We start from the raw sequence: 12,291 nt of genomic DNA, 5'->3' as shown, positions 1-12,291 counted from the left end.
TTGAAAACTGATCTTTGGCCACTCCGTTGAGAAAGCCAGAAAACTGTCAACGGATCAGCCAACTGCCCGGCAGTCCGGTCCACGTGAGAGTCACATTACACACACCTGATCCTTTCTCGTGCTTCGCAGAGCTGCCTTGACCTCCCTCAACAGACCAATTCACATTTTCTTATTTGGCATTATTTGGTTTCCAGCTGGAAGTTATTGTACAAAGACAGACCCACAAAATGATCATGTTAAAGGAGTTTTATTTGGGAAGATGAAAACAATAAAATATAAATAATATTCACAGACTTTTTCATATGAAAATATTTTTCATTTCATACCTCTGCCTTTAAGAACAACTTAATGATGTATGCTGATATAGCGGTGCTTTGCATCTGTAAACAAACTAAAGAAAAAGAGCTTTAGATAGGAAGGTCCTAAAACCAGCATAAAAATCTTTCAAAAAGAATCATGTATATATTAAATATTGCACTTTTTATCGCCACTTAAAAACTTCCAAATCCTGCCCATTAAAATTGACTGCAGGTTGCTAATGCCGTCATTAAAACTACAACAATGAGCTGTGACAAATCCCCTATGGACATCAATCAGGCTTGTGTAAATGTAAGACTATTTGTTAAATGCATACTAAATAATAAATCCCACTGTGTATTCACATTGTGCTCCACAGCCTCAAAGGGAAACAACTGAGAAGTAGAATGTGGAAAAATGGGAAATGAATAGTGCCATCATAGGATGTCAGAACAGATGTGCACAGTGGGAATTTTAAACAGTCTGATTAATGTTTGTTTTATGAAACACGTCTCTGCGAATTCTCTATTGTGGGCTCCTGTTACTGGCTACAATTTAAATCCCTACTAGGGGCGTGACAGGAATGTGACTAGGCAGAGTGAGAATGGGCTGTGGGATAGTAGGGATGGAAACTTCCACTAATGTTGTTGATTAATCTGAGGTTGTAAAACCGACTTTTAATTGAAGACAGAGCAGAAGTACTTAATGGGATAGTTCGAGTGTTTTGAAGTGGGTTTGTATGAGGTACTTATCCATAGTAGGTGTATTACTTAAAGTAGATGAGAAGCAGACAGGAGCATCGACACTGGAGCAAAACAATATACTGCTGTGGACGGGGCTGGCAGAAACACGTATTTTAGCCACCTAAAAGAAAGGCCGACCTAGAAAAATCAATATCCGTTTAAGTGTACGCTATATTTAGAATATTTTCCGACAGAGAACTGAACCGAAAGTGAAATGTACCTATACTGTTTTTGTCATCTGCATGACATGAGCATAGATAAGTTTCACTTTCAGTTCAGTTCCCCGTTGGAAAGGAGAAAGAAAGGGCTGTCTGACGGCGAAATAAAGCAGTGACAATATTCTAAATATAGCGTACACTTAAACTGATATTGATTTTTTTAGGTGAGTCTTTCTTTTAGGTGGCTAAAATACAGTTTTGTGCCTTCCCTGTCCACAGCACTGTATTGCTTTGCTCTGGTATCGGTACTCCTGTGTGTTTCTCCAAGCTGGACGCGTGCCGACCCCTATCTACTGTAAGTAATACACTGACTATGGATAAGTACGTCGTACGACCCCTCTTCAAAACACTCGAACTGTCCCTTTAATGTCTTCTTGTTTATTCTACAAACATGCGATCTGCAGCAAAATTAATAAATTAAAAAATCTAAGTTGCCCCTAATTGGATGAATAATGTAGATTTATGTCTTGTACTCTCTGCATCCAGATTCAGTTGTTGTTGTTGTGGCCTGTGTTTGTGTTGTTGAAATGGAGATCATTTTTTTGCTTAATTGTTTCCATCCTCAGCTGAGCCTCAGGCATACCCGTCCAGTGGAGATCCTCGGCACTACTGGAACTCAGCACCGCTTGTTTTTCAGCACGTTGAGTGCTTTCTGGTTCTTCGTCTTAAACGCCATAACGAAGTGGTGCGGGGCGATCTTACCCCGACCGTCCTCGTCCACCTGGCCCATGAAGACGTAGTTCAAGCCTAGTGAGGTCACACACAAAAAACCTGAATGCAGTGGCAGAACGGCAGAGACATTCAGGGAGGCCAGATGTCAGAATCTCCACACGGCAGGTCTGTATACCATATGTTTATATGCTTACATATAAACATATTTAATGTTCGGACTGTTTGGACAGTGAGTTCTGCCGCTCACCTCTTTACACTTTAGGGCGAGCTCTATCAACTGAGCGTGACGGCACAGCAAAGGAGGCAAACTCAGAGCCGTAGGTTATTCAAAACAGTCAACCAGGAACTTAATACTGATTAACATCATTTAGATTTGATTTCACCGGCACTCTGTGAACTCACCTCTCCTGATAAATGGACACTTCTTGCACAGGATAATGATCTTGGTGCTCATGGTCTTTCCTGCCTGCTGGATGACCAGATTGCCTTCTTTATACACATTGATGATGGAGATAGTGGCATACATACTTCCTCCTCTCATCGTCGCAGTAATGACAGTCCCGGTTATCACTGTCATGGACACACACATACACACAGATCATGACAAATTAGTCAAAAAAAATAGACTAATAGAGCTTGTTTATAAAAGAAAAGTGCCAGGGGAGGATCCCCCGGACCTCATGACAGAGGTAAACCTTTAACTGATCCCTGGCCTCCTGTCATTTTGCAAAAGTGGCCCCCGGGCAAAGCAAGTTGAGCATCCCTGCTTCAATGTACCAATCATGATATTTCACGAAAAACCAAAGATTTCAACCCGGCTCCAGAGATAAAGTCATGGAATTTAGAGCTGCAGGGCTAATATGTGTAATGTGAAGAATTTACAGTAAAGGTTTGAACATCAGAGAGAGGGGAGCCTGGGATTTACAGTAAGTAATTTAACATAAACACAGTTGTAGTGAAGGGAATCTGCTTTTTTATTGTCGTCATCAATAATCTAGAGAAATGTGAACAATGTGTGCCTACTACTTTTCAGTTCTTGTCTGCGAAGTGCAGCCTCTCTGTAAAGATGTCATGGTGAAGTCTCTTTTCAGGCTTTCAACACTCCCCTTTTGACCTTTTTATAGCTCCTTCATTCATCCATGAGCTAATAGTTTCTTCTCAGAAACTCAGAAAACACATCAATGATATCATTTACTGTAATTTTAAGAGTTTCAAGGATAAGCATTTCCAGGATATGACCCTCACTGTGACAAGGCCAAGTTAAATGTGTGATCATAATCATAATTGTCCAGCTCATAGTTTTAGAGTCAGTGAAGCTGAGGTCACTCTATATTATATACTAATCTAATATAGTGAGAAAACAGATAGCACAACAGTATGTTTGTGTTTGGACACTGGTAAAGAAATCTAGCAAGACAGAAGATAAAACTTTGAAACTCCAGGACCAGGTCTCCAAAAAGTGCAAAGAAATCCTGTTTTGTTGTTTGGACGTGACATTTAGCAGTGCCAGTGGCGTGAGAGGGAATCCCATCTCATTCAACATGAACAGGATTCTTCTCTCTGATTGTACCAATATGTCTGGACTTCACATATTGTTTCATTTCCTGACAGAGAGGAGAATAGCCAGAGGACTGCCTGTTTCAGTGATGTTATTGTATCTCAAGCTACTGTTACATAAACCAGCGAACTGCTTTTGACAGTTCAAAGTGCACATAACACATCATTAGATTAAACAATACCATCAATTACGGCTTTAAGTGTTGATGAGACAAACTATTTCCAGTCTACCGTCTCGCAACTTCGTTAAAATGTGATGTAACATATTGTGTGCCGACTCCGCCGCCACATCACACATGCGACTTTTTCCACATGCAACACCACGTCCCTCGCCTTTCCTCAGTTCCTGATGCTAATCCGAGTGAACTCTTTGAAATGCCAACCTAACACATGTGGTAAACATCTCCAAGAGGAAAACATCAGAGAGCCGGGAGAGTAGCAAACGGAGGCCCGAGCCTGAATCAACACGCTCATTTATCAACAGTTTACTCACAGTCAGAGGCTGAGTGTGTGTGCGTTTACACTGGAGGTAACTGTGTCCTACTGTATACACTTCTCCACTTCCTGACAGGCTATCAAGGAAGTCTTTGAGATGTGCAGTGAGGAATCAGAGGAGCAAAGATAGTGACATGATCAGGACTGTAAACGGCTTGTTAGGGAAGATTTGGCTGCCGATGCTGGCGTAAATCTTTGAAGGATCTCTATTGTGCAGGCTAAAACATATCAGTGAATGTAGCATATGTGGCTCTAATGTTCTTACCAAAATTGCTGGAGCAGTAATTGCCCTCAAGTGTTCCTCGTCTTTTGCATTTCTGCTGGCACAGGGCGACGGAGTACTTCAGAGCTGTGGAGAGCACACAAAAGAAAATTCAGTCTCTGTAATTTGGCCTGCCAGTGATGCAAGCGTTGTAAGTTATGGTTGCATCTGTTTCTACTGCGGTTTATTTACAGATTATTCTCAGTAACACTAGAGTGTCTCCAAATGAATGGCTGTCAGCCTCAGAGACAATGTGCAGTGTGTAAAATAGCGAGATAATGTGACAAGCGAACATCTGTTTTACGAGTTAGCGATAGTCCATAAAGAAAAGAACCAAGAAAACACAAGGTGACTGTCTAAATATTATTCTTACTGGAGAGGGAAAGAGTCGGGAATGATAGGCCAACCAGACAGCGCTGTTGCGTAAATGACATCATGGCAGGGAGGTGCCAAAATAACCTGGCCTGACTAAGAGAAATGTGTGGGGATGTGAGTTTGAGTATGAAAATGAGCTGGGATTGCGGGTGCAGATGCATGCCCAAACTGTATTATGAACTTATGTGTTATGTACACAGGAGAAATGTGAACCAAAGACAGTTTTAGCATATGTTGTGTTTGAACATGTGCTGCTGTTGGCTGCATCTTTAATAGGACCTGCAGAACTGTATGTTCTATTCACTCTTTGTACAGAGTTGTTTAACGGACCACATTTACCTATTTGATTTAAAAGAGCATTTGTAATTATGTTAGTTGTTTATCCACATGTACTGTAAAGCAGCTCTGACTCAGAATTCCCGGGATCCCGACCAACTTTACAGTTTTTCGGATGCTGTAGCAGGTTCAGTTTTATATTTTTTGAATATTTCTGCATACTGGGGTCCCTAAACAGTCTTAGAATAGCTTAAATTGTGTATCACTGGGAAGCTGAAACTCTTGTGGATCCAATGAGCCCAATTGTATTCATGTGGGATGATGTTAGTCCCCATAGTAGCCATTTCTTTGTAGTGAGACAATTTTTTGGAACTTGACCTCACTGTATAAAATGACCTGTGGTGACCTCTGGGATAATCATAGCCTCATGAAACTTTACAACCACAATCTGGAGACCTAGTGCATTCAGAGGAGGTTTCTGAGCAGTTTCCAGAACAAAAGTGCTCACCATCGAATCACCAAAAAATGCAATTCTTCTTCCAAATGTCAAAAGTTTTTTATCCCAAATCACAGCATGGCTTTTTCTTTGGTGTTCCTCAAGGTCTTGGTGTCTTAATATGGTATTTTGGAGGGATTATTGATGATTTTTTATCAATTTTCGAGTGCTAAAAAATGGTTAAATTTAGCACCAAATCTGTGTAACAAATTATATCAACCCAAAAACTATTTATAAGACATAATAGAGCATGGAAATGGTCATCATATACTTCCACCATAATGTTCTAAACCCTTATACACTTATGACTAGAACAACTTGACACACAGCGCATCTCAAATTAATCTTTAGGTTTCCAGCTTTCAGATGATGTACACCACCTAAAGACCCCCTGTACCCCCCTAAAAAAAGACAAAAATGGGTCTATGTGGGTCTCAGAGGGTTAACAGTGTAAAGATGACTCTAGCAGTACACTTCACTTCTTCTTTTTTTGCCCAGATGTGCCATCAGAAGCAGATTGCAGATGTCCCTCGTTTTTAAAGTGAAAGATAAACCCCACATGTTAGCAGGAGAATCCAGTAGCACAGAGCCAGTGTGTCTCATAGCTACGTCAACAAAGACAGATGTTAGAAGACCTCTGGAGGTTTTTATGGGATAAAAGTTGCTACCTACGTATGGGCCTGGTGGTGACCGGCTGTGTGGTAGTGGTGGGTGGCATCGTGGTGGGGAGGAACTTCTTTGGTCTGAACTTGTAGTGTCCAATGAAGCCGTCTGCGGTTAGACTGAGATCTGACAGGAACTGGATGAGGAGCTGGTTCCCATCTGAGAACACAGGACTGCAAAGAAACGCAGACTGAGTGTAAACTGAAAGGAATTCATAGGACGGATGTATCAGTGAAAATAAAACCAGAATCACCTACTCTGGGGGGCTGTCTCCGCAGTATTTGCCGATCCTCTTGGCGTCGTTGATTTCCGCCCCATTGAAAATGGAGACGTGGTCATAACGGCAGTAGTTGTCTCTTTCCACATCAAACTTCTCAAACTTGATTTCAATAATCTGCAGCAGGAGACAAACCACAAAGGAAAGCTTCTTTCATCAAGCAAAAGCTTGTAATAGGGCTATCAGGGTCAGTCGGTTGATTATAGGGTACCCTATCATTAGTGGGATGATGTAGTCTTGTTCCACACCCATTACACATTGAGCTGTCTTCAAAGAGTAGCCACTGATTTAGCATTGCACATATATAACAACGTTGGATTCATGAAGGAAAAGAAAAAGGATATAAATCAACGCAACTAAAGATATATATTTTTTTAGTCCACACATTCTTCTTCATTGTAGAAACCTGGTCCGTATTACAGAAACAGATTACAGATTCTCAACTGTTTGGTAACCATGCTAATTAGGGTTAAGACCTTATTTGGGGGAAAAAAACATTACAGATGAACAGTTCCTAAATCAATGTTCCTATCCAAGGAAAAGTGCATTACACAAGCATCATAACTTCCCAAAATCTTAAGTAAACTCTCTGATAACCGTCAAGCTGACTTTCAGTTTTCCCCCACTTTTCTTCTCCTCTTTGGACGTAAGAGCTTCCTTCCTCTTCGTATCACTTGTCAGTGTACTTATTTTCTTTTTGATAGCATCAACGCTGCGTTGGATGCCGGATACGGTGGAGACTGTCTGATATCTCAGCCCACTCTCTTCCTTTAATCTCCCAAGTTAGTGTTGTTGTAAATTTCCAAAAAAAAACAACCTCCCTACAGATATTACCAACAACTTTAACTCACTGTCTTGAAGTTAAGTGCCTAACGGTCTGGGTATCATTTGACAATCCGTAATTCATTTGTAATTTAAATACGAAAAAACAGAAATACCATTGTTTTTTCATTTTTTGTTTCTGAATTTTAAAAAAAACGAGAAAAGAAGAGAACCAAAGTGATACTCAGACCCCTGACTTTGTTTTGGCTCCATCATTTTGTACATTTCAATGTATGTTTCAATATGTTTCAATGATAAAAACAATGGTTACAAAGTTGTTTACCTCGGTGAGAAAAGTAGTGTCGGTTGCTGGGTAACAGACATAAAAGTTGATAAGCGATGTTGGATGGAGTATTTAGGATTTCCTAACTATCTACTACTACTAAGTAAGATAAGATAGGATTTCTAAAGTTAGTAAGGATTTGCTTTTTTAAAACCAAATTGGGGAAAATCCTATCTTAGACTCTTCCAGGGATTGGAAGTTTCTATAATATGGCCCCTGGTGCCTACATTACCCACAATGCAGGGGTTATTATGCTTGAGCCACAAAAGGCTTTATACAACTTTTTTTCCACATACAGTAGTATTCCCTGTATTTACCTGTAAACAGACTAACATGTAATATGTTTTATGCTTTATTTCACAATGAGACTAATTTAGAACTTTACATACTGTATAACACCCGCTTTTATTAAGAAAAATTAAGATGAATTCATTTTTTAGAGTCTCTGACCTGGTTCTTTGGTGCCACTATGTGCCAGGAGCAGGTGACCCCAGCCGGGTAGTCCTTCTCGGGCCAGTTCGGTGTTTTGAAAGACCCAGAGGGCTTGTCCAATCTGCCTCCACAGTACTGGTCCCCTGTGGAGTAATGACGTAAATTAATCTGGGATAATCATCAGGAATAATCTGCCAAATATCATTCCTGCTCCTTGATGGAAATGATCCAGATCTTCATTCTTAGGCAGGAACGGTAAGTACATTATATGTTCCTGCAATTAACCACTACTGTAATAGGTGCTCTCATTCCTTCTTTGTCATTATGTGCACCCTAAAAAGTAAGTCACTCATTAGTCCTGTGCCGTGGATAGTTAAAAAAAGACAGTCCAACGTTGTCAAGCATCTGACTGCTGACAACTGAATTTCTTGAAGGCATGTTTTCTTTGTAACATGCACTTAGATTGATGTTTTCTTTCCAACATGTCTAAAGAAGAAGTACAATTTAGTCCAGCGACAAAAATAGACTCTTAACAAATGTTGTGCCGGACAGTTTTGACAACGCTCAGAGTCAGTAGGGCAACAGTCTATCTGCTACCATGCATTGTGTAAGAGCCAGGCAGGCTGGTTAATAGACATTGTCCATTACAGCTGTCAGCTCCTCGGGTACAGAGAACCAGCCATTAAAATTCCACAGAAACAGAGGACGAGCGCTGCAACCCTGCAGAGAGGAAGAGGCTCATTCAACTCTAAGTGATACGAATGACCTGTGCTTCCTACTAAAGTGCTCCAAGAAAAATAACAGTGAGAAATTCCACATCATACTGCGAAAAGTGTTTAGATATTCCTCCCTTTTTGTCCACATGCTGGAACATTAAACCCATAGCCTTGAAAAATCACTGGTTTTTACTGAGCAGAAGACAAAATATGCCTCCTTTTGTTTTACTGTGTGTCTGCATGCCTTGAAAGTGTTGTGCAAAAGCTGAATTCTACTTAAGGAGGTACATTTTTTCTCTGTTTGTCTGGGAATTGGGTTCGGCTACCGTGCAATGACTTCACTGAAGCGACTCGTGTTATACAGCCTTGTTAATTTGCTTTTTAAAGACTGACCCTGTGGCAACACAGACACGCTCCCAGGCCATGTATCAAGATTACTTTATGGGGTGAAGTCATGGCTGAGTCTCTGTAGGCTAGTACATGCTTGAGTAGTGGCAAGATATTCTCTCCACCTTGGCACCTATGTGTAGGACAGCAATATTAATGCAAAAACTATTCTCAAAGCTTCTTCTTCTTCTTCTTCTTCTTCATCCCATGTATGCCTACCTCTTTCATGTGGGTGCGCAGCAGAGAAAACAGTCAGGAAGCCACTCCCAGCTGTGTTGGCATCAGATACCATCTGCAGGAGCATCTTGTTGCCCGTGGAAACCAGGGCTCCTGGCTTGAACGTCCCACAGAAGCGACCCAGCCTCTGCCCACTAACATGGCCACTGTAAACATCCACATAGTCGTAGCGGCACAGGTTGTCGCTCTCCAGGTCAATATAGCGGAATGACAGGACCACCACCTTTCCCTCAGGGACCTGGGTGGGAATTTAAAGTGTCTCACATAATTATCATCGTTACTGAGAGAGATAACCTTTCACAACCTCCCATGAATGTTGACTTCAATGATGTCTCGTACAACAGTGCTCTCCACATGTGATTCAACAGCCTGATTTATGCAGAGCAGGCAAAAGCATGCAACTTGGTCCAGCCACAATACACTGTAAACAATTGCTGTTAATTTACAGCAGGATTTCAACAGTATTAACCTGATATTGCTAAAAACAGTGCTTTACTGTTAATACAAAAGAAAACCTGTTAAATTACGCTCATAGGCCGTTTTTTAACTGAACTATAATGCATTCTTAAAAAACATCACTTTACTGCTGATCAACTGTCTAAAGTATCATCAGTAACAGTTTCATGCAGTATTTTTTTAATTCTGGGACCTGATCTGCACATGTGAGGCTTGTACATTGTACATGATTGGAAAATCTGTGAATTAGCTTTATTGTTCTTCACTCACATGTTGTTATGGTTTGCATTTTGTACAGCTATAGACAGACATTTTGGGAAAAGTGTCAACAAGTCTATTATGGCCTTTTTCCTAACAAGTGCCTTTAATTGTATTTAGTGTGACTATTCCTATGTCTGTAACCTGCTAAGTCTATTCATCTATAGGCAAAAATTAATGTTTATTAAAATGTATGTAAAAAATACAACCTAAATAGTGCATTAAAACAAATCAGTACGATAATGTAAAAGAAAGGTGCTATATAATGTATCTTTAAACAGTAAATTAACTGTAAAATACTGTGAAATTTTTTTTTTTTAAAAACAGTTCAAACAGTATTTTTCATTAAAACAGTACAAAGCTGTAAATTTCAGCGACAGTATAATAATGTTAATTTTACAGTAACATAAAGGCAACCCTGCTGCCAGCTCTTTACTGTTATTTTACTGGGAAATTCTTAACAGTGCAGTAAAACAATGCTCTTCACATGTGATTCAACAGCTGGACTTATGTAGAGCAGGCAAAATGCAAATTGGTCCAGCCACACTATCTGTGACTGTTTAAAAGTACAGTAGTGGAGCCAGTCAGCAAAAACTGCCTTAAGCTGGCAGTGGTTAAGTATTTTTAGGAGTTTGGGGTTAGTGGATCATATATTATTATATTGTGCAGCTGTTTGGTGTGTTTTTAAAATAACAATGAATTTCATCATCACCATTATTCTAGGCTATGGTAGGAAATAAGAAATTGGACTCACTGTGATTCTCCACACACATTTGGTGTTTGGAGGGTAAACTCCTGGGTACCCCTGGCTCCCAATGACTCCAGACTCTCCTGTAATGTTTCCACCGCATGTGAAGGTTGGTCTAGAGAAGGGGGGGAAAGAATGTTTTCTATTATCAAAAATATCAAATGATGATGTGTTAAAGCAATAAACATGTTAAAACGACAGCCTGCGGTTGATTTAATCCAATGCGCCATAGGACTGCAGAATATATCCCTCTGAATAAACTCCAGTCCACTGACGCTGCTTCTACAAGAGATCCTGGACACCTTGCTCACTCATAAAGCTTTCAAATTAATAAAAAATAAAAGGTGTACCTCCGCTGAGACTGCGCACAGACATCTGTCAAGAACAGGAGACTCCATGCGCAAAAAAGACTGCATGTTGTCCACATTGTTGGGTTAAAGGAGCAGGCTCTCCTCCTGTTTTCCCACCGTGACATGAATGGCATTGTGTTCCAGCAGCTCAAACGGTGGTGTAAAGTAGCCAAGGAGTTCCTGCGGGGAGTTTCAGCAACTGCAAACTGGAGCAGATGAATATAACGTTTGTTCTGCGTGGAAAGGAGGGACGGAGCACAGGCTGCTGCTTTTTCCCCAAAAAAAAAAAAAAAAAAAATCTGGGAGGGTGTGAGGTCTTCTTGCTTTAGTTTCATATGGCAGCACCTGGCCTGAAAAACCTTGAAGAAGGTGGCATGAATAAACTTGACTCCAGAAGTCATACATGAATGGTTTGGCATTCCAACACAACCAATATGGACCATAAACTGTACATACTTTACCCATAACTCAGTGCCTGCAATGTGCCAATGTGTGAACACTATGCTGTCCAGATGTGGAGTGATAGAGGACAGATGTGGCCTGTTATTCAACAGGAATGTGGCTACATTTTGCACCAACTTGAAACATCATTAATAAATAGGTGTTTGAAATGGCCCTAGGCTGAGGGTTGTCAGAATAATATGCACAGGTAACAGATAGACTAATACTGGATAGAGATAGATATAGAGATAGAGAGGGAGAGGGAAATAGAGATAGAGAGCACCACCTGCTGGACTAAATGTGGTACAAGCAGCTACTTATAGCCTAAATATTATAACTCAAAGTTACTGTTATTTTCTTTTTTGTAATTAGTATTTTTTTCGTTTTTTTACATGAACATTGTCACATTTTGGTCAACAATGCAAATGACTCCTATAGGGTGAGTTGTGGAACACCTTAGCTCCAGTGGGTGTAGTTCTTCCTCAAACAAATGAAAGTCAATAAAACTGTTGGTTAACACAAGCTATGGTGTCAACTGTGTGAAGACCACCCAAAGGTCAATAACATAGTGTTTAGACAAACTTAAGGTTACACATTTCTTATAAATAAAACAATCCTGCTAATTTTAGAAGAATGTGTGTGTGTGTGTGTGTGTGTGCGGAAAGGAAATAAGGATTCAAAGTTGTTACAATATGAAATTATAAGTTACTGCAACTTGAGTTGAGTTAACAGAAATGAAAATTGAAAGTTGAGCAAACTCAAAAGCAAAACTTAAAATGTTATGTTTAATTGCCCAACTTAAAACTCTGCTGAAGTTTGTTTCTTTACAA

The 12,291-nt window shown here is 40.2% G+C and overlaps 1 protein-coding gene across 1 annotated transcript; it reads right to left on the bottom strand.

Moving 5' to 3' along the window:
• Positions 1–231: 231 nt before the first annotated feature.
• Positions 232–11,276, bottom strand: pcolce2b (procollagen C-endopeptidase enhancer 2b). Its single transcript, XM_074621507.1, has 9 exons — positions 11,021–11,276; positions 10,677–10,785; positions 9,191–9,446; positions 7,887–8,011; positions 6,312–6,448; positions 6,064–6,227; positions 4,248–4,331; positions 2,333–2,500; positions 232–2,005 (listed from the first exon to the last, which is right to left on the bottom strand). The coding sequence occupies exons 1-9, from the start codon at positions 11,152–11,154 to the stop codon at positions 1,875–1,877; spliced, it is 1,308 nt and encodes a 435-aa protein (XP_074477608.1). The 5' UTR covers positions 11,155–11,276; the 3' UTR covers positions 232–1,874.
• Between the last annotated feature and the right edge of the window lie 1,015 nt (positions 11,277–12,291).

Source organism: Sebastes fasciatus, chromosome 21 (genome assembly GCF_043250625.1).
Source record: "Sebastes fasciatus isolate fSebFas1 chromosome 21, fSebFas1.pri, whole genome shotgun sequence".
Classification (NCBI taxonomy): domain Eukaryota; kingdom Metazoa; phylum Chordata; class Actinopteri; order Perciformes; family Sebastidae; genus Sebastes; species Sebastes fasciatus.
This window is presented reverse-complemented; position numbering and strand designations above follow the sequence as displayed.

Coding starts and splice junctions, on each gene's coding strand:
- pcolce2b (XM_074621507.1), bottom strand. CDS start 11,154: ATGCCATTCATGTCACGGTGGGAAAACAGGAGGAGAGCCTGCTCCTTT. Junction 4,332..6,063: donor GGTCACCACCAGGCCCATAC/GTAGGTAGCAAC, acceptor TGCTCTCCACAG/CTCTGAAGTACTCCGTCGCC. Junction 2,006..2,332: donor GTGTCCATTTATCAGGAGAG/GTGAGTTCACAG, acceptor TGACCTCACTAG/GCTTGAACTACGTCTTCATG.